The 22249-nt window shown below is 40.0% G+C and overlaps 1 protein-coding gene across 1 annotated transcript in view; it reads left to right on the top strand.

Annotated features, from left to right (window-relative positions):
• The window catches only part of ST8SIA4 (ST8 alpha-N-acetyl-neuraminide alpha-2,8-sialyltransferase 4), an 80662-nt gene that overhangs the window by 34610 nt on the left and 23803 nt on the right, over positions 1 to 22249 (top strand). The window contains exon 4 of the mRNA XM_073344594.1: positions 9301 to 9594. Coding sequence (XP_073200695.1) covers positions 9301 to 9594 — 294 coding nt within the window. The remainder of the gene's footprint in view (positions 1 to 9300; positions 9595 to 22249) is intronic.

Below are 22249 nucleotides of genomic sequence, written 5' to 3'. Positions count from 1 at the left end.
GGAATGGTTTGCTAAAAGAGGAAACACTTTCACAGCAGTGCTCTGTGCAGGTTCTGCTTGATGCCAGCAGCTGTTGCCAAACACTTCTATGTCAACCAACAAGCCTGTATTCTACAAATAACACAGATTAGGCAGTCGATCAACACACTTAAAATGTATAGGGTCAAATCCTCAGGTCCTTACTCAGATTTTACCTGTTGCTTTACATTGGAATTTGTCTGAGCAAGTAATGCAGGATTTGGCCCATAAATACTGGAGTTGGATATGTACATTGGGTCGTCTAGCCCATTCCATTGCATCACTGTGGAATAATAAAATCTGTATTTGGCTGTGGCTTCCATGAATGTGATTGCAATACCTTCTTTGTAAGGTTATTCAGTTCTGCAACTTCACTCTGCGACAGGCTTAATTGGGCCATAAAACGAGCATAATGAGCCTGGCATGGAACATTTCTGTATAAGAATGTAGATCGTCTCATGATGTAGGTGACGGGGGGGATGGCCAAAGGAAAAGAAGTATGTGCAATGCTAATCTTTGGCACCATTTTTAATTCCTTTGGCCACTAGAGCTTAAGGAAACTAAGAATAGTCCTCAGGCTGCTCTGACATGGTATGGGGGCTCTTCCTGGACAGTACTGCAGGAGGATTGAGGGTTTAATCACTTTGTGTGCATGCACGTAACCTGTACTCTGTACATCTCAGGATGTGGTTCATTATATGGATTCCCAAATGACATGCAGTGTATTTCGGTACTTTTGTGGTGACAGCATCACATTGCGTGCTCATGTTCAATTTATTCTTTCATGTCACCCCCCAATGGAGTATTGTTTCCTGTGAAGGAAACAGACATTATACTTTAGAATATTTTTTCTCCCCAAGTGAACCAACTCATAATTTATCTGTTAAATCTTGTTATCTTAATTTCTGTCTGTCACTCTAATTTTTTTTTTTTTACAGGTTACTGAATTTACTTGTTCATTGTGCTAGTCCATCCATCATTTTATCAGCAAATCTGATCACTGTACTCTCTACTCCTTCCTCTAAGTCAGTGGTTCTCAACCTTTGCAGACTACTGTACCCCTTTCAGGAGTCTGATTTCAGCCCTGAGTGGTGGGGTCCAGGCTTTGGCTTGAGCCACAGATGGTGGGGCTTGGGCTTCAACATACATCTTAACTTCAAGGGGCACCTGCTTGCTACCACCTAATGGCAGTCCTGCACTTTTGACACCCCCCCCCCAACTCATCCTGTGACACCCCCCTTCCCCTGAGGGTTGCCACACCCAGATTGAGCAACACTGATATAGTATGTAGAGCAGTCCGTATGACATTTTAGTTTGTACCAACTTTGCTAATGCTTTTTATGTAGTCTGTTGTAAAACTAGGCAAATAGCTAGATGAGTTGATGTACCCCCGGAAGACCTCTGCATACCCCCAGGGATACACGTACCCCTGGTTGAGAACCACCACTCTAGGTCACTTATGAAGATACTAAGTAATAATGGATACAACACTGACCCTTCTTGAATGCTTCAAGATAATGGCAACATGTAACAGTAATAATTAAGCTCCTCCAGCCGGGGGTCTGTATCTATCCTTATACTTTTTGCATATTATTACATGAGTACTTTTATCGAAACCGCATTTTTGCTTTCTAATTGAGATTCTATGTGGACCTGTTTAATATCTTCATGTATTATGTTCACTGTGTTTGTCATATAGTTTAGTTTGACCTGAACTTGAACTTACCTTAACTATCTTCTTGCTGCTTACTTATCCTCCTTACTAGGTTCTTGAATCCGTATTATTCTCATAGGTTTTTTTTTTATATGATGTTGAGGTTAGATTTATTGGCCAATAATTTCCTGAATATCATTTTTATGGGATGGTGAACCATCTGAGTTAGGATTTTGGATATTGTCTTAATTCATCCAATAGATAGAGTAGTGAGCTGTGGAATCCAGGTGTGCTGTCTTGTATTCAATGGAGTGGATACTAGTGAACACATGTATTATGACCCTTCCCCACCTGTTTACTTTTTCCCCCAGATAAAGACTATGATAGTTTAAACTTTCTTCTTGGTCTGATGGTGCAGAATCTTTCTAAGAATTGGGAGATAAAAGGAATGAATATAGTTGAATTCTCTAGTCAGTGCAAGGGGAAAACAAGGAGCTAAAGCTGCTAAGCTGTTTAATCCATATAAAAATATTTGTTCTTTCAATCTCAAAGACCAGAATCATTTCCCAATGTGAAATTTAATGGATAAGAAACAAAGAACTAAATAAAACAACCTCTTTTTGTGTAACATTCTTGTTACCAGGGCAATCCCTGTTTACATTGCAGTCCCTTTATAAATAAGCAGCAGTAAGGAATTTGTGAAGACTGCTGTAGCCTTGCAAATTTCCGCAGGATGTGATGACGTTTTGTCAATGCTCATATGCAGAGGCACTCACCTGCTTCCTGAAGTCTGTCTTCTGTGTAGGATATAACTGATATTTCTGTTCTGTTTTCATGTTCCCAACTTCAGTATGTGACTTGAAGGATTTCTTATATTCAGGTCTGTCCTGCTTGGCATTGATGAGTTAGGCTTGCTTTCTTGCAAGTTGACTTAAGTAGTGGTGATATTGTTTTTGTTAAGATGGTCACATGCTTGTGAAGCTTAAAGGGAGTTGCTGAGATCTGGGAGAGAATTGTATTTGAGAGTGGGATTTTTAAACAGTAGTGCAGTAGGAAGAAAACAATATTGGGGTAAGTGGGCAGGAAATAGTCCAGTAAATGCCACTGTAGTATTTATTCTCCCTTGTTCAATCTGGCTGAGTGGTAGCAGGGACACTTATGCAATAGCCTTTTATTAACAGGAGAAATTAAAGTTTAATTTGAAGCTTGTCATTTAATGTCCAGTACTGGAAAATATAGTCATGAATCCACCTTCTTCCCTGGCTGAGCTGGAGTGAAAGGATCTAGCAAATGGAACACATTGTGTTATGCAGTTCAACGCCAGCCAGTAGAAAGCTCCATACAAACATCTGTCAGGGATGGTCTAGGTAAACTTAATCTTGCCTCAGTGTGGGGGGTGCACAAGATGACCCCTGGAGGTCCCATCCAGCCCTACATTTCTATGGTTCTATACTCCCTCCAGTGCAGAAAAGGAAGAGAGTCCCTGAGGTAGGGTGACCAAATGTCCTGATTTTATAGGAACAGTTCTGATAATCATGGCTATGTCTTATATAGGCACCTTATGCTCCACCCCCGACCTGATTTTTCACACTTGCTATGTGATCACCCTTTTCTGAGAGCAGAGGGGAACAGGCTCAGGAGGGCAGCAGAGGCTGTGCCTGTGTGTGAGCAGGAGCAGTAGGCCAGAGTCAGCAGTTGAGGGCTTTGAGGTAAAGGCTGGGTAGCAGGTGGCCTGAGAGCTGGGCAAGGAAGCAACATCTTGCCTGTGGCTGTCGGGAGCCGCACAAGCAGCAGTAGCAAGATACAGGATGATGGCCTGAAAGTATTTGACATGGGACTACATTACATATGGTTGGGAGAATTGTAGTTTGGAGCGGTCCCAGCAAGACATGGTTACTTTTTATACCCCTCTCTCAGACTTCCCCAAGGACTGGGTTAGGAATGGTTGGGTTGACACTTTTTTTTTTTTTTTTTTTTTGTGGTAACCATTTAAAGTAATCGTGCCTAGATTATTCCTCTCCCTTTATTTCCGGCAGCCCTAGTAAAGTAATCTTCAGTTACTTCCTCAGAATCCATGAGTGTTAATAAGGATTCACTGAGGGCTAAAACCTATTGATCCTAGTGCTTGGAGCACTTTCAGTGCTGGTCTCTGAGCTCATGTTACAAAGAACATGCTCCCAGACCTATATAGGAGTCTGGTGTATCATAGCAATACCCTGCAGTGGGGTTAGGTGTAATGCATTATGGTTAAATAAACAATAAGTGGAGTAAGATGCATACGTTTTTAGTGAATTGAACTGACAGCATGATAGAAATGAATTAGTTGGGCAAAAAGCTGTGGTGGTTTGAAATATGGTTAAAAATTGAATATGTGATTAAAATATGACATTTTAATTCAGATACCATTCCTTTTTCACATGTCATTCATCTGAGGTCCCAATTCAGGAAAGCAATTAAGTATATTCTTTCATGTATTTGTATTCTTTCCATGTATTTGTATTCTAGTACAGGAACTCCTCACGTAACGTTGTAGTTATGTTCCTCAAAAATGCAACTTTAAGCAAAATGATGTTAAAAGAATCCAATTTCCTCATAAGACTTAATGTAAATGAGGGGGTTAGGTTCCAGGGAATTTTTTTTTCACCAGACAAAAGACTATTTTATATATGTACACACAGTATAAGTTTTAAACAAACAATTTAATACTCCTACACAGTGATGATGATTGTGAAGTTTGGTTGAGGTGGGGGAGTCAGAGGGTGGGCTATTTCCCAGGGAATGCCTTACTGCTAAATGATGAACTAGCAGTTGGCTGAGCCCTCAAGGATTAACTCTCACACTCTACAAGGCAGCAGGAAAGGGGGGAGGGCAGGCAGAGGCACACACCCTGTGCGTGTTTGAGAAATAGAGATGCCCATTTCCCCTTTAAGTATGAAGAGTGGGGTCAGAAGTACACTGCCTTGTTAATTAGATCAGCAAGCTGAGACCAGACCTCAGCTGTTGCCTAAGGCAGCAGCTCTCTCCACCCCTGTCCCCCCTGCTCTATGGAAGATGGGGTAAGCAGGGTGCAGGAGTGGGGGAAAGGTGGACACCCTGACATTAGCCCCCCTCTTCTTCCCCTCCCCCCCAAAAGCAAGCAGGAGTCTCAGGGAGCAACTCCAAGGCAGAGGGCAGGAGCAGCACATGGCAGTGGGGGGGAGGGACAGCTGAACTCCTGGCAATTGATAGCCTGCTGAGCAGCTGCTGCACAGGGAACTTAAGGGAGCTGATGGGGGAGTGGGGGGCTGCTGGTCCACCCTGGTTCCAACCACCCACCAGCTAACTGCAACGGGCTGCTCTTCCTGCAAGCAGAGGACGAAGCAGGTGGCTGCCAAATGATATTAGAAGGGAGCTGTCAAGGTTCCTTCCCCACTCTGAACTTTAGGGTACAGATGTGGGGACCTGCATGAAAACCCCCTAAGCTTATTTTTAGCAGCTTAGGTTAAAACTTCCCCAAGGTACAAACTATTTTACCTTTTGCCCTTGGACTTTATTGCTGCCACCACCAAGTGTCTAATAAATATATAAAAGGGAAAGAGCCCGTTTGGAAACGTCTTTCCTGCCCCCAAATCCTCCCAAACCCTACACCCCCTTTCCTGGGGAAGGCTTGATAAAAATCCTCACCAATTTGCATAGGTGAACACAGGCCCAAACCCTTGGATCTTAAGAACAATGAAAAAGCAATCAGGTTCTTAGAAGAATTTTAATTGAAGAAAAAGTAAAAGACTCACCTCTGTAAAATCAGGATGGTAAATGCCTTACAGGGTAATCAGATTCAAAACATAGAGAATCCCTCTAGGCAAAACCTTAAGTTACAAAAAGACACAAACAGGAATATACATTCCATTCAGCACAGCTTATTTTATCAGCCATTTAAACAAAACAGAATCTAACGCATATCTAGTACTTACTAAGTTCTAAGACTCCATTCCTTTTCTGTTCCTGGCAAAAACATCACACAGAGAGAGAGAACTTTTGTGTCCCCCCCCAGCTTTGAAAGTATCTTGTCTCCTTATTAGTCATTTTGGTCAGGTGCCAGTGAGGTTATCCTAGTTTCTTAACCCTTTACAGGTGAAAGGGTTTTTTCTCTGACCAGGAGGGATTTTAAAGGTGTTTACCCTTCCCTTTATATTTATGACAGGAGCATTGCACAACTTTAAATGAGCATGTTCCCTAATTGATCAGCAATGTAACAAGGAAACAACCTTAACCGGGGCGACTTTAAGTGAAGAGTTCCTGTATGCATTAAACCTGTGCTTTTCTTTAAGTATGTGCTTAAGTCCATTGACTTCAGTAAGATTTGAGCCCATGCTCAAAATTAAACACATGTTTACTGCTTTCCTTATTCAGGATGCTGTCTTGAAACAGATCTGCAGAATAGACAGTAGAAAACAATTGACGCCAACTAAGAAAACAGTCTGTTTATTTAAGTACAGTATTGCAAGCATGATACATCACAAAGATCGTGCATTAGAGACTCAAAAAAGAGCTTAAAACAGATACAGAAAATTATCTACATGTACTTAGATCTGTGTGCAAGGGCAGTGGCTGGTTTTATAAGGTTCATGTATGTGTATCTGAAAACATGCTGTAGTTTCCATTTAGGACTTAAACTAAAAGCTTTAGAATCTGAGCCTTCCAGAAAGAATAAAAAATGACCTGATTGTGGATTCTTGAGAGTGGAAAAGTGGAAATGTGCAATGTAACTAGTTTATGATCTAGAAAAAGATCTAATGAACTGCAGAATATATGTGAATCTTAATGCCAGATATAAATACATATAGGCATAGGTAGTGATCATTCAGAAAATGCAGTGCTGAATTCCAAGAAAAATCCCAGTTGCACGAAGAAAGAAGAACATTTTGCTGATAATGTAAGAACTAAGTCTCCAAAATGCTAATAATTTTTTCAGAAACCAAAGCATAATGTATGCAAGTGCTGAATCTCTCTATGGAAATTATTCACATCCAAGTTTATAGAAAGGTACCTATTTTTAAGTATACTACTCTGAAACCTTCAGTAAGGCGGATACAGATATCTTTCTGTAGTGTGCTCTCTCTCTTGCTCGCTCCCTGTGACCCCACATTATTGTATTATGTGCGTGTGTCCAAAGTATTTAAAAAATAGATTCTGAAAGGCATCTTAATATCAGATTTCCAAGAATCCTCTGGAAATATAAGTTGATTGGTAGTGGCAGCCTGGTGTCAGAAATACAGTTGATGACTGTTGTGAACATAATCTTGGATGGGTCACTTAGAATGGCAGAAACAATTGTACCATAAGTTGCTTTGTGAAGAACGTGCTATTTTGAATTCAGAGATTTTGCAAGATTTTGCATTGCTTCTAGGCTAGGCTATAAGCTATTAAGCTACTGAGAAAACATTAAGTACTGCTATCTTATGTTCTGTAAGCCACATTTTTTGAAAAAAAAAATCTGTTAAATAGGTAGGAAGTGAGCAAAGTCTGATAATACTATTATAAAGCAATCAGCTGCTCTCAAGGTAGTATTGTTCGTTCTCCTAACACAATTCTATATTGCTGTAACAGCTAGTGTTACATTGGTATTCTACCAAAATAATAATAGTGTAGGCACCATAGCAACATTGAGATATTCTCATGAAATTAGAGTTTCACAGGCATTGTCATAACTTTTACTATCACAAAAGTTTTTCAAACCGAGTTCCTAAAATGATTCTCTTAAATTCATAATTATGCACCTAAAATAACTGACCAGATTCTCAGAGGACCAAGCACTAATATTGAAGACACACAGCATGTCTAACAATAAAACCACTTATTTAAATTCCTCTATCCATATAATGAGGCACCAAGGTTTGAAAAATTTGATTAAGGTGTTTAATAACAATGCAGGGACACGTCCATTACCAAGGAGTGAATTTGGGCTGGCTTATTACCTTTTCTAACCCAGGGTTGAAAAATCTCGAGATGCTGCCTGTTTATAAAACATGTACTGCCAGATACATTAGGCCAAGAAAGTACACCATTATAAAACATAACCTTTTGCATTAGGTATGTTTCTCATGAACTGGTGATAACTCACAAGATACTAGCCTTTATAATTATTTTTCAGGTTTATGGGGAAATTACATTTAGGCACCATTTTCTAACTGCACAAAACTTTTGGAATTGAAGCGAGATGATGCTACTCAAACAGTTGCCAGATCAGAAGAGGTTTGTCTTAAAGACATACTGGCCAAATTTGTGTCAGTGCAGTTTTACATAAAAAAAATTTCAGCACCATATCCTTCACATCCATGTGATTCTAGCAATTATATGTACAGGCAATAGAATTTGCATTGCAAATCTTGTGTCTTGTGAAATGAATCAGCCTCTATTATAATCACTATTATTTATATTATAGTAGTGCCAAGGGTCACGTTCAGAATTAGCCATTGTGCTGGCACCTGTACAAACTCTAGTTACTTCATTTGAGTTACACCACAGATATGAAGTGGATCCAGTATGTTTTTCCATTTCAACGTCTACTTCCCACTTAACTGTCTTCATTTAAACTTACATTGTTCGAGAATTATTGTGAGGAAGGCAGCTCTTGTGGTTAAAGCACTAGACTTGGATGGCAGTGTTGTGAGGATAAATTCAATGTTTTCCAGGGGCACATTTGCGATACTGATGAGCACCATAAAATGGTCACTACATGAATTTTTCTGACAATTTTTGCAAAATTTACATCCCATTTTTGTCACAAACAAAAAGATTACTCAGTAGAAGAGTAGGAAGATTTTGTTGCAAAGCAACAACTGCAGAAACAAAGAAATAAGTAAGCAAAACCCTACCTATTTTGATACTTGTTTGTCCTGTGCGTGTATATGCATTAAATAGATTCTCATATTGTTCTGTAGATATAATTTATATATTAAAAGTTTTAAATGCAATTTATTGTAGAACAGATTTTAAATATTGTCAGGTGTATAATATGTGGATGTGTTACTAATGATGAGCTTAATGGTCAATATGTTACGGGTAAAAATTTAATCCAAATCGTGATTGTCAGAATTTTTCAACCAGCTTTACTGAAAACTAAACAAACCCAAACCAGTTTGATTTTTCTGACAGTTGTTTGTGATTGGTATGAAATACTGTACTGTACAAACTGCATAATAGATAACAAAAATAAATGAATCTTACTTGATTGGCATGACTACCTTTAAGAGCTTGAGCTGTCCCCAAGGAATTTTATCAAGATAGATTATACAAATGCACACTAGTGAAAATCACAATAGTTGTCAGAGACATATTGCGATTGTTACGCACTTGTCTACGTTTTGACAGATTCTGTTTGAATACTAATTATATGAATTTTAAATGTACTGTACAGTATCTTCTTCACTGAGTTGGTTACACTTAATACCTTTCTTAGAACATGCTTGGAACATCCGGGCTGTATACAGCCCTAAGTAATATCATGCAGATTACCACTGGTACTTTTTTGCTCATGTAGTTTGAAACAGCCTTACATGTTCATTTTCAGCTTTTCCTTCATGCATACCCTTATCTAAGTTAATGGTTCATATTTATTTTCATTTGTCCATTAATTTCTTCCTCTTCAGGTGCAATCTAGCCCCTGTGGTGGAGTTTGCTGCAGATGTGGGAACTAAATCTGATTTTATTACCATGAATCCATCAGTTGTACAAAGAGCATTTGGAGGCTTTCGGAATGAGAGTGACAGAGAAAAATTTGTGCATAGACTATCCATGCTGAATGACAGTGTCCTTTGGATTCCTGCTTTCATGGTGAAAGGCGGAGAGAAGCATGTGGAGTGGGTTAATGCATTAATCCTTAAGAATAAATTGAAAGTGCGAACCGCCTATCCATCACTGAGACTTATTCATGCTGTCAGAGGGTAAGTGTCTGTAAAAGACTGGTCTGTCCTTGGCACAATGGAACTCATAACTAAAATTTCCAGTAGATAGAAAAAAGCTCTAGTAAACCTCTAAAAAGGTTTATGGTATATCTATTATTTTCATAATGGATTGCATTTGTTGATAAAGCTATTTGTTTGGTAATAAATGTCCACTCATTGAGTCTGTTCAAAGGTAAACATATGGGGTGTTTTAGCTCAGTAATTTTTCTCTTCCACCTTCATGAACACTTCTATTATCATAAGGAGGAATCAAAGCATGGGTGGAAATCTTTTGGCACACAGAAGGCAATAAAAGTGCTTCATGTCCTTTATTAGGCCAGGCTGTGGAGGACAAAAAGCATTGGTATTTCATGAGAAACGGTTAGATTCCATCTCCAGAAATGGTGTACCACAAAAGAGTCTGTCTGAAAAAACCTGAGCTCCTTTCAAAATGATCCCTGTTTTTTCCTGAATTGAGAGCCTTTTGGGCCATCAAAAACAGCCAACTAGTCAGAATAACTTAAAACTTAAAATTTGTTGTTGTTAAAAGCTATTTATGTGCCCAGTGGATCTAGGAGACTATTTTTTTCAACCAGATAAAATTGTGTATGCTTCTTGGATGTGGACCTTGTAACTGTCATTCATGGCTATCATTTTAAGATTAGATTACCATGATGCAGATAGGGATACACTTTAAAACTATGAACTGGAGTTGGTGCAATATTTCAGCTAATTTATTAGGTGCAATACCTTGCTGTGAACATATTCAACCCATGTTCCATGAACTTCACTCGTGACTTGTAGGTTTCCAGGTGTTGTTTAAGGTGTTTGTTTTGATTATAGAGCCCTAAACAGCTTAGAGCTTGCCTGTCTACCAGACGACTACAACTGAGATCAGATAAGATGTTTGAGCTGAAGTCTCACTAGTAGACCTGAGAAGGAGCTGCTGTGGCGTAGTGCTTTCCATGAAAAATGCTTTACAGTTTGCTCACCTCTCAAACCAAACAGGTTAACTTTGACTACCTTCAGATGGCAAACCTCATCTTTTTTTTTTCTTCAGTCATTTGGGAATAGGACGACAATTGTTAGAGGGAGAGGTAAATTTGGTATTGGATTGCCTGGTTTCTGTTAGTGGGTTGTTTTGAATAGTACTGCTACACTTTAATTACATTTGGGCACTGATTTTGTTGAATTTTTGGGTTGTGTCTCTAGTATGCCTGGAACATATGGATAGGTGATCTTTATTTAATGTGTATAAATCTGAATGAATAAATACATAACATAATAAATCCTTTACAATAAGTCCAGTTTCAGTTAACAAACAACTGCGGTCAAGTTCATCTGTAGTAGTAATAGCTTACATTCTCAAAAGTGGCTAGTGATTAGGGATTTAGGTGACCAATTTGAGGCACCTTGAAGGGGCCTAATTTTTTGAAAGCACTGTGCACTTAAGCTCTGAAAATCAGGCCCCTTTATTGTATCTTAAATTGGTAAACTATAAGTAAGTCACTCAAAATCACTAGTCAGTTTTGAAAATTTAGGCCAACAATTTAAAATCTGTTAGGATTACCCTATTTATGAGACCCCATATTTAGAAAAGTATGGGATTTCAGCTCCTGTGTTTCATGAAATCTGTTAAATCTCTTTCAAATCATTACTCTGAAGTCAGTTTTTTTTGTGGAAGGGATTAATCATCCCATTCATTTGGACTTGTAGCTACACCCCTGCAGCAGGTATGCAAGTCATCATTATTCTCATTTACAGTTTGAATAAAAATGAAAGTTCATCTAATGAAAACAAAAACTAAAAGTCCTGGGTCTGATTCATCCCTAGTCTAATTCCACTGACTTCCACAAAGTAACATAAGGGATTAATTTGGCTTCATGTGCAGATTGACAGGTAGCATACAGATATATTTTGATTAAATTTAGGAAATCTAGAAGGATATTTACTCTAATAAACAGGCTTTTCTGGCTTTTCAAAAAAAAAAAAGGTACAAGTCTATAGCAATAGGTTTAGTACTAAATACAATTTATGCCTCTGAAAAAAGTCCCATCTCTTTCATATTTAGAGATACATATTGTGGTGATAACTTTTGAGATTTATCGGGTCTATGTATTTCAAGCAGAACAATTTGTATGTTATGGCAGTGGTAGAAGTTGATAGGCAAAGATTAATCTTGAAGACTGATTTTATAAAAATAAAATTTATGCCTAAATTTCCGTTCCACATTCCCCAGTGACAAACATATAATGTGAAAACATGAAGTAAACTTTGCCTCCCTTCCCCCCCAGCATGCACTCCCAACTACTTTACAAGGTTAGTGTATATGAAAAGGTTTGTATAGTTACCTTGTCTGACTTAAGTAATAGCTTGAAACAAATACAGAACCACTGATTGCCACTTCATGTAGTAACTATAATTTGCATATTATGCTATAGTAGTTTTGAGGAACATTTAGTACATGACAATTCTATTTTTATTTTTGTTCCATTCATTTTTATTTCAAACCCTATGTGAATTGTGTGATGATTTGTGCTCTCCTGAGAAGACACATTCCAGAAGCAACACTCCTAAAACTCTCTTATGTGGAGGCTGAACTTGTCGTCTGTATAACAGTATTTTTTGCTATGCTTGAGCACAAATCTCCATAAGTTATTGTCTAATAAATAAACTGTGATAATTATTGGAGCCTTCAGCTACTGCAGAAGTGAAAGAAATAGCATGAAAACACGTAGAAGATAGCTGCTAGCTATGTGGTAAAAAGGAAACAGGATATGTACACCCAAATACTCTGCTTGTTTGCTTTAAAAAAAAAAGGGGCGGGGGAAAGACTTGTGAAAAACGTCTAATCTATTGTATACACCAGCTAAATAATCTGTTAGACATGGTATATTTTACATCAGTGTTTGAAACAATCACAGGAGATCAAGTTTTAACTTTTGATGAAAGAAAGATAGGCAAGGCTGAATTCAATGGCTTTTAGCCAGGATGGGCAGGGAAGGTGTCCCTAGCCTCTGTTTGCCAGAAGCTGGGAATGGGTGACAGGGAATGGATCACTTGATGATTACCTGTTCTGTTCATTCCCTCTGGAACACCTGACATTGGCCACTGTCAGAAGACAGGATACTGGGCTAGATGGACCTTTGGTCTGACCCAGTATGACCATTCTTATGTTCTAACTGCAAAAAGTGGTGTTGTCTGTTCAGGTACTTTATTTTACAATATGATGCTAATTGTATATCCACTACTTTTGTGGTCCTTGTTTTGTAAAATATCAGGATTCTTAGAGTTTTCATATTCTTGCCCTTGAATATAGTGTGGTGACTTTCATTAAGGACCACAAAAAGCTTGGAATACACACATGTGAATGTAATATTTAGAATCATTCCCCCAAATTAATATTTGCATTTTCTCCAAAGACATAGAAACTCCCTTTTAACCTTTAAACACATGAATAGTAGTTTTGTGTTTCCTCTCGATTGCATTCACAGTATGAAGGCTTCATTGTTTTACATTTTATTTCGCATTTAAATAATCATTTATGTGAAGGTTATTTTTTTTTTTTAATTAGACTTAATAAGAGTATCAGTCAGCAAAATCGTTAAGGCTCTTATGTTGCTTTTTTTTTTTTTTTTTTGTCTTGAAATCCTTCCAAAGTTATATTAAGTGAAACATGGAGATATTTTTATAAGACCATGCTAGAGACATACTAGGAGGATCTTCCAAATTAGTATCCTGAATTTGAAATGATAATCTAATGGGGATAAATAAAATATGCAATTTGATGTTTAAATGGCTCCATAAAGTTGTTCTGAAGGACATGATTTTTCAGCTCTTATAGAGAAGAGGCCCTTTATTGCTTACATTCACTGTTCTTTCCCTTTTGAAGGACAGAGCTCTTCCATAGTTCTGATTTGCAAACTGAGGCTCTTTAGTGAGACTTTGTTTGTTCGGATTTTTTTAGATTTGCAAGTACAATTCTGCAAAGGCCTGTAAAGTAGAACTGTGTATTATTTGTAAGATGGTAATGCTCAAAGGCTCAGTCAGCCTTATGTATGTCTACACTGTAATGAGGTGGCTGGCTCGCGTCAACTGACTCAGGCCTGTGGGGCTCAAGCTGCAAAATTGCAGTGTACATTTGAGCTCAGGTTGGAGCCTGGTTTAAGAGACCCTGTGAGAGGGGAGAATCTCAGAGCGTGGGCTTCAGCCCTAGCCCAACTGTCGACACTGAAATTTTATATCCCCGCAGCCCGGGTCAGTTGACTTGGCCTCTGAGACTCAGTGCTATGGTTTTCTTATCGCAATGTAGCCATCCCGAACACAATGGGTCTCTGTGGGTGCTTTACAAACACACATTAAGAGACCATCCCTACCCCAATGAGCTTACAATCAAACTATAAAATATTCATTTTTTTGTAGAACAAGCAAAACTTTGTCCTGTGCGACTCTATATTTAATTCAGTGTCAAGAGCCCTGTGGTCTGACTCACTTGAAATTTTCATGAAAAATTTGGCGCTTTAGGGAGACCTGTGGTGTAAAACAGGCTGGATGACTTTATGATTCTTGTTTCCAACTTGACATGTTGAGCAAGGGTTAAAGAAATTTCATGCTTCAACGTGTAGGCTGATGGCTGCAGGGTTCAGGAAGGAATCGCCCCTGTTCTCTGCCTACAAACAGCATTGCTAAGGCATCCAAGGGCATTGTTTTTCCTTCATCTTTCTGTGACTGTCAGGTGTAAGCAGTTTCCAGAGACAGGATATTAGTCTTGATAGACTACTGAGGTGATTTAGTATGACCATGTTATTTCTTCATGTATACTAGCGAATGTAATAACCAGACAGTTTTGCAGTGATCACACATGGCATTAAACCTTTCTCTTCTTACTCATTTAACTCTGTTGTCTTTAATAGGATTACTTTTAGCTGGATCTGGCCACTCTTCTTATTCAGAATGTATCCTAGTCTCCTTCCACGGTATGAGAGAATTTAAAGAAAACTTTTTTTTTTTTTTTCTGGTCACTTGGGGGTTGTTTGGTTCATAAAAAAGGTAATGTGGTGTTTGAAAAAGAAATTGCTTTTTGCAGATTTCATGCTCTATTAAACTTCTGTGAATGATGGGTATTGCTCAGAAATCTCATGATGATTTAAAGCTTTGTATGCACATATTATGTAAATACTGGGTCCAGTATGATAACTGCATTTTTAAGCCATTGCATATTTTTAGTGACCTTTACATTCAGATTCTGACTTAAGCAGTTCTTGCCCAGGATGATCAAGTAGCTTTATGCTGTAATCCATTTCCTGTGGGCAAATACAAAGAAATTTCTCTTAAGCATTGTATTCCTTGCTCAGATATCAGTTTATATAACTACTTTACAATTTGGGGCACTAAGAGTTTCTTTGGACAGTTGTGACTTGCTCATGCATTATGTCGAATAGCTTTTACTGAACTTTTATGTAATTATGCATGCATTATTGACAAAATAATTGAGGTAATCAATATCCCATGGTATTGAAGATTAATGGTAGGAAGTAGAACCTCTAAATTAAAGGTTTAATTGATTAAAATGATTCACTTTCTCTGGCCACTGACAAGAAGGTTAATTATAGGGTAATTCCAGTAAGCAAACCACACAGCTTTTAAAAATAATTGAATTGAACAACAAAAAATTTAGAAAGATGAAACCAGGGTTTATTTATAGACCTGAGACTTCATGCTGAGCTGTTGTTTGCTTTCTTGCTTTTGTTTTGAATGATACACCATAAGACAGCTGAATAGGAAAGTAAGTGCAGTGTGTACATATAGGGTCTTCTTCAAGTACCTTGTTGAGTCAGAACTTCCATGGAAGCCACGTTAAACAGCAGACAAAGAGATGAGTAGAACTTACTAGGACTGGCTAGCATTGTGGCCCAAATGCTGCTCTTCATTTCCACTAATGCAAGGCAATTAAAACTAGCAGAGCAAGAGATGCTCTCTTCCATGGCATGCTGCTCTGCAGACCACATGGATAACTGAGCAGCTGTTAACAGTGCTCCAAAGATCATTAGCCTCCAGTGAATTCCATCTGCTGTTACATGGCCACAGAGAGAAGCAAACAGTGGCACCAAAGCTCCTGTAAGAACCATGCCGTCGGGGGGAGAGGAACCGGCAGGCAACATGGAGGGGCTGGACAGAAGTACACATAGCTCCAGGAACTGGAGAGCTGTGGCACAGTGATCCACAGATCCCTGGGTTCTGTGGGTCTGAAGGTCTCCTCCCCCTGCTTCCTCCACGGTCTTCACTCCTCATTGATGAGAGCACGCAATGAAACACAAAAGAGCCAGTAAAACAATTTTACTCTCTTTTATACTATTCTTCTATTAAGTGAACCTGCTGTGTCCAGCCCGCTCCCTCTCCAGGAGTCCAAAGACCATATCCTCATGTGCATCTTAATTTAAATGTAATGCATCATCCTGAATTTTCTTTTTTTAGTTGCAACAGTTCATTTCCTTGAACTGTTCTCCAGTCAACCTCCATATCGCTGGAAGTTTCTTCACGCCTTTCTAGTCCTTTGTGTAGGGGAAATCACATAACCATTCTTCAGGCTTTCCCTATATTGGGGAAATCACATAACCATTCTTCAGGCTTTCCCTATATTAAGATTTTCATCTTGCCACCTCTTGTGAAAGACAGTAATGAGCTTGATCTTGTACTCCCTACTGATGCAAAATTCCTAATGAAGTCTTTGTGAGTTTGTGCCTATTTATAGCCATTTTTTCATTGCAGAGCCCTTTTCCTTTATAAGTTGAGACAAACAGCTTATTTTGAAGGGAATGACCTTTTATACAACTTCACTATCTCTCTGATGTCCTTCACAGCGGGCAGTACAGAAAAATAATACTCTGTGAAACTCAAACATGCATAAGTCAAATTGTCCTCCTGTAGCTCTATGCTAAACAATTGCTGGAAGTGATCAATATTGCACTTTGTGGTTTGTCCTGCTAACATTCTTTCTCTATTTTTGCTGCACAAAATAACTATATATATATATATATATATAAATTAAGGGACACAATTGGTCTAAAAATCATATATTGTATATGTTTTAATACAGTAAATGCCTTAACCCGTCTTTCTAATCATCTCACAATGAAAGATTTCTTTTAAAAATTTCCTTACTGTTTTTTCTGTTTTTGTTTCCATTTTGTGTCTGCCTCAGGTTGCTAATGAAAATAGACTAGTCAGGGTAATTTGTTTTTTAATTGTCAGTTTCTCCACAGTGTCTCGTTTGTTTTTTATGCAGTAAGCTTGTAGTGCAATATTTCAGTTACAAGGATTTAACTTTTTATTGGGAATCATTCTATTGGGCTTTACAAATGCTAAATTTTTAGTTGAAATGTGATTTGCCAGTGTCTTTTTAATGCAGTAATGGCCTGATGATGTGAGGTGCTGGGCTGCAACTCACATAGGAAGTCACAACCGTCAAGCATCTCTGAGCCCACATGGATCTGACTCTGAATTTACTTATACCAATTTTACACTTGTGTGATTCAGGTTTAGTGGAGTTACTTCTGGTTTACGCTACTGTAAACAATGTAGTAATGCTCAATGCATTACAGGCATGCCACACTGGAAGTATAAAAAGGAAAATATCACTTTCCAATATAAAGTAATGCTAATATAGAATGTACTATTATATTTCCCTTCAGCCTTCACTTAGGATAGCAATACAACTGGCTTTGCAGAGAGCCCTTAAATGGGATACCAGATAGCACTGACTGTGAATTAACACATTGGGCCAAATTTTGTGGTCTTTACTCTGAGGTCCATGCTCCCTCTGCTGACATGAGTAGAAGAGAGGTGAAGCTGCTCTGTGGAGCTCTAGATGTTGGATGGGGTGGGATGGGGTGAGGTGAAATCAGGAATGAGAGCTTTGGAGGGTGAGAGGGTGGAGCTGGATGTCTTGTTTCTTCCCTCTTTGAACAGTAGGAGAAACAAGTACAAATCAATGATCTCAACATGTCCAATGGTTGCCGTGACTCTTTTGTAAACAGACATCTGCAGATGTTCCCATCCTAAAATAACAAAAGATAGCGTTAGTTCATGTTCCTGTGGTTGGCTGGTGTCATTATGGCCAAACTTCCCTCTTAAACTCTCTATTCCCAGTTCCCCAAAACTTAGGAGTGACTGTTAGACCATTTGCATCAAAGTTGATGGTCCTCAAGTCTTAAGCTAACTGCTGAAGCCAGTGTGTTACAAGATACAGGCCTGTAGGTTCCTTATGTCACTACTAAATTAAATAAATGCTAAAGCTAGTTCTGTGGCAGGGGTGGGCAAACTTTTTGGCCCAAGGGCCACATCTGGGTGGGGAAATTGCATGCAGGGCCATGAATGTAGGGCTGGGGTAGGGGATTGGCGTGCGGGAGGGAGTGCAGGGTGTGGGAGGGTGTGCGGTGTGCAGGAAGGGGCTCAGGGGGGTGCGGGGTGTACAAGGGGACTCAGGGCAGAAAGTTGGGGTGCAGCAGGGGGCTCAGGGCAGGGGGTTGAGGCGCAGGAGGGGTGCGGCAGAGGATTGTGGTGCAGGGTGCAAGCTCTGGCCCGGTGCCAGTTACCTGGAGCGGCTCCTGGGTGGTAGCAGTGCACAGCGGGGCTAAGACAGGCTCCCTGGCTCTGTGCCGTGCCGCTCCCAGAAGCGGTCAGCACCACATCCCTGTGCCCCCTGGGGGAGAGTGGGCAGAGGGTTCCGCACGGGTACCTCCCCCAAAGCTTCCATTGTTCCCAAGCTCCCTGTTCCCTGCCAATGGGAGTTGCAATGCGTGCAGGCAAGGGCAGTGCATGGAGCCGTCTGCCCTCCTGCCGCCCCGCCACCCCCCCACCGAGGCCGCAGGGACGTGGTGCTTTCCACTTCCAGCAGCAGCGTGGGGCCTGCAGCACCACGGGGGTGGCAATCCCACGGGCCATATCCAAAGCCCTGACGGGCCAGATCCACCATGTGGGCCGTAGTTTGCCCACCCCTGCTCTATGGGCTACACACCCAAATTGAGGGAAAATGTTGGGGAGAAAGTGCACATGGGGCTGGTGGGACGTTTCTGCCCTTAAAGGTGATTTGCAAAGGATTTAAAAATAATTGGATTTGTGTCATCTAGTGCTTCTACAGCAGTGGTTTTCAAACTTTTTTTCTGGGGACCTAGTTTAAGAAAATTGTTGATGCTCGTGACCCAACGGAGCTGGGGATGAGGGCTGTGAGGTTGGCGGGGGGAGAGCTCAGGGCTGGGGCAGAGGGTTGGGTGCAGGGGTGAGGGCTGTGGGGTCGGGCTGGGAATGAGGGGTTCAGGGTGTGGGAGGGGGCTCTGGACTGGGGCTGGGGTTTGGGAGGGGCTCAGGGCTCTGGGCTGGGGGTGCAGGCTCTGGAGTGGGAGCGGGGATGGGTTTGGGGTGCAGGAAGGGCTTCCAGGTTTGGGGTGGCTCAGAGCTGAGGCGGGGGATTGGGGCGTGGGATTGGGACTTACCTCTGGCGGCTCCCAGTCAGCGGCACAGCCAAGGTGCACTGCGGACCGCGCTGTGCCCTGGAAGCAGCCAACAACAGTTCTGGCTCTGTGGGACTCTTACCCGCAGGCACCGCCCTCACAGTTTCCATTGGCCGGTTGCCGGCCAATGGGAGTGCAGAGCCAGTGCTCAGGGTGGGGGCAGCGCATGGAGCCCCATGGGCCCCCTGCTTAGAAGCCGGACCTACTGCTGGCCACTTCCGAGGCACAGTGCGGTGTTGGAAAAGGTAGGCACTAGTCTGCCTTAGCTGGGCAGCACCGCTGACGGGATTTTTAATGTCCCGATCGGCGGTGCTGACCAGAGCAAGGCGACCCAGAGCCTTACCTGTCGTGGCCCGGTAGTGGGTTGCAACCCATGGTTTGAAAAACACTGTTCTACAGGACATATAAGAAAATCCTATAAGATTTGTTTGTGTTACCGTTTTAAGGTTGATTTTTACCTTAGCTATTTCAGGAGTATTAGCTCTGATGTTCCCTGGTTTTGTGGGAGGTCTTGGAAGATGTATATTGTCAGCTCTCACACATTATTTGAACTTGTAAAGTGACAGGATAGGGATTCTGAATATTTAACCAAGATTTTTTTCTCTAAATTCTTAGTTAATGAAGTGAAATAGGAGTAAAATAAATTAAGAGTTTTAGTCTGACTAAATATCCCTTTCTCTCTTACCATCTCAGTTTACCTTCTTTTGGCTCTTTTGTCATAATTTCACTAGTTCTCCAGTCACCGTTGAGTTCTCCAGACAATATTGGATCTGAATTTCTAAACACATAACGACCTTCCTTTTGAAAAAACAACTAAGTATACCACCACCACCAAAAACATTTTCAGGTCTGTATTACAGAGGATGGAGAAAAGCAACAACCACAACAAAAAAGATACAAGCCTGTGTTTCTTATTTCTATTGTGGTTCACCTTTACACTACATTCCTGGGTATCACTGTTTGACTTTAATGAGTTGGATCCAGCCCTTAAAGAACAATAAAGCATTATATGTATTTCTGCATAGGTAATCATGAGGAATAGATGATGTCACCACAGGACTCTGACTGGTACCTTTTACCTCACTATAAATCATAGGATTGCTTATTACTTTATATGGAATTTTAAAAATAGCCCAATCCTGTTGCCAGTAAATCAATGGGAATTCTGCAATTGACTATAGTGAGAATAGGACAGAGCCCTAACAATTTTAAGCTACAACAAATTGGTTTGGTTGTCCTACTGTTGAAAATGCTGCAAAAGTTCCAATCCAAGGGGGCTTAAGTATGCCTTCAGATATGACCCATAACTCCTCCTGACTTCAGTGGGAGTAATGAGTATATATTTGAAGGAAGGATTTGGCTCAGTCTTTTTTCTTTTGATAGCTCTAACATATAAGTCAAGTAATAAATAATCCATCATTCTTTGCGTAACACATTCTAAATCCACCTTTTTTTAGTTTACATGTAGTTTTTTAAGAATGGTCGTTTGAGGATCTGTTTTTCATCTAACACATATTAATTTGAAACAGTAAGAGGAGACTTTTTAAATGCAAGCTGTGGGCTTAATGCCTAAAAACAGAATTAACTGGTCATTTAAAAGTTATGAACATCACCCCTCTTTGAGACTGTGACTTCCATTTTTATTGTATTTCCTGATGAAATCACACTTGAAAATATACCCAAATTCACGTGAGCACTGTGTAGAGAATGGGAACAGGAGTTTTATCTCATGTAGTTTGCACCCATCAAAACGTAGAAGTACATCCATGACAAAGTTGAAGCATAGAAGTTATTGCTAGCACTTTTTTACTTTTTAAATTTGATTGCTGTTTGTGTGCTAGAGATGGAACTGTCGGATTGCCATTCAGAATTAGTAATCATTTTCCGCTGGACTGTTAAACACTATCTGTAGAAAGAATCTGAGATAAGATGCCATTTCTAGCAAATGCAGTAACCGTTTTCCACAGTGTTTTGTAGCAGCATGAGTTTGTGTCTGTTTCAATCTAAATGTGTGCACTATTGGCAGAAAAATTTGCAAAGAGGAAGTTGTGGGTGTATCAGAGTTTTGCCAAAATGTGAAACAGATACATCTTACACTCATATAAAAATCCATGTCTTCAAGTAAAATCTATAACACCCACAAGGATCTTAAGACGTACATGTGTGGTCTGAATTAGTATGACTTTTATCAAAGCAGTATCCAGTTCCTCATTACATTCCCACACATAAATCTACTTCTGCAAACCTTTGAAACTCTTTGGAAGGAGGACTTATAATCACAGGTTTCTGGTGCGTAGGCACAAAAACCCTTCTCATAAGACATGGTCTCAGTGGTTGTTTCTTTCTGTCTTAGCAGAAATGTCAGTCACAAAAAGATCTGTTAAGGAGAAACCTCAGAGGAGAATTTAGTCAAGATCCTTGTAAGGGTCTCCAGTTTCATAGTGAGTCTGAGATGCATGATGCACTGGTGAATGTTGGCTACCAGCTTCACTGACAGAACTCATGGCCTGATCTAGCACACGTTGAAGTCAATGAGTGTCTTTCCAATGATGTCAGTGGACATTGAATGGGGTCTTCACAAAGGAAGAGAGTCACTGGTTAAGCTGATGTCTCCCTAAATCCCTTGGGTCATTTCACAGCATGACCTAAGGTGGAGGGAGGCAATGTGTGGGAATCTGGGCCTGAATGACTTGTCCGAGGTCAAACAGGAAATCTGTGGTAGAGCCAGGAATTGAACTCCCTAAGTTCCTTAGCCATGAGACCTCTATAAACAATTGTGGGTATTCTGGCAAAATATTTGCCTACTAATATAGTTGAGAAAGGGCAAATAAAAAAAGCAGTACATTGATTTACGAGTGTTAGGCTTTTTCTGTTTTTGTTTTTGGTATTTTTATTTTCAATTTTTATAAACTTCTGGGCATGAAACATCTGGAAACTGTGCCAATATGTACACACACTTAATTTCTATAACAGTGATGACTTGAAGTTGAGTAGTTTGAATTCAAAATAAGGATCTCACTTCAAATTAGTATTAATTATATGGTTGTTGGTAAATAAGTAGGGCCATTGGCAATATGCAATGACTTCCAGCTTATTTATTCAACTAAACAATTTAGTATTTGCTTGAGGGGTATAAGAAACAAAGT

This window comes from Lepidochelys kempii, chromosome 5 (assembly GCF_965140265.1).
Source record: "Lepidochelys kempii isolate rLepKem1 chromosome 5, rLepKem1.hap2, whole genome shotgun sequence".
In the NCBI taxonomy this organism is placed as follows: domain Eukaryota; kingdom Metazoa; phylum Chordata; order Testudines; family Cheloniidae; genus Lepidochelys; species Lepidochelys kempii.
This window is presented reverse-complemented; position numbering and strand designations above follow the sequence as displayed.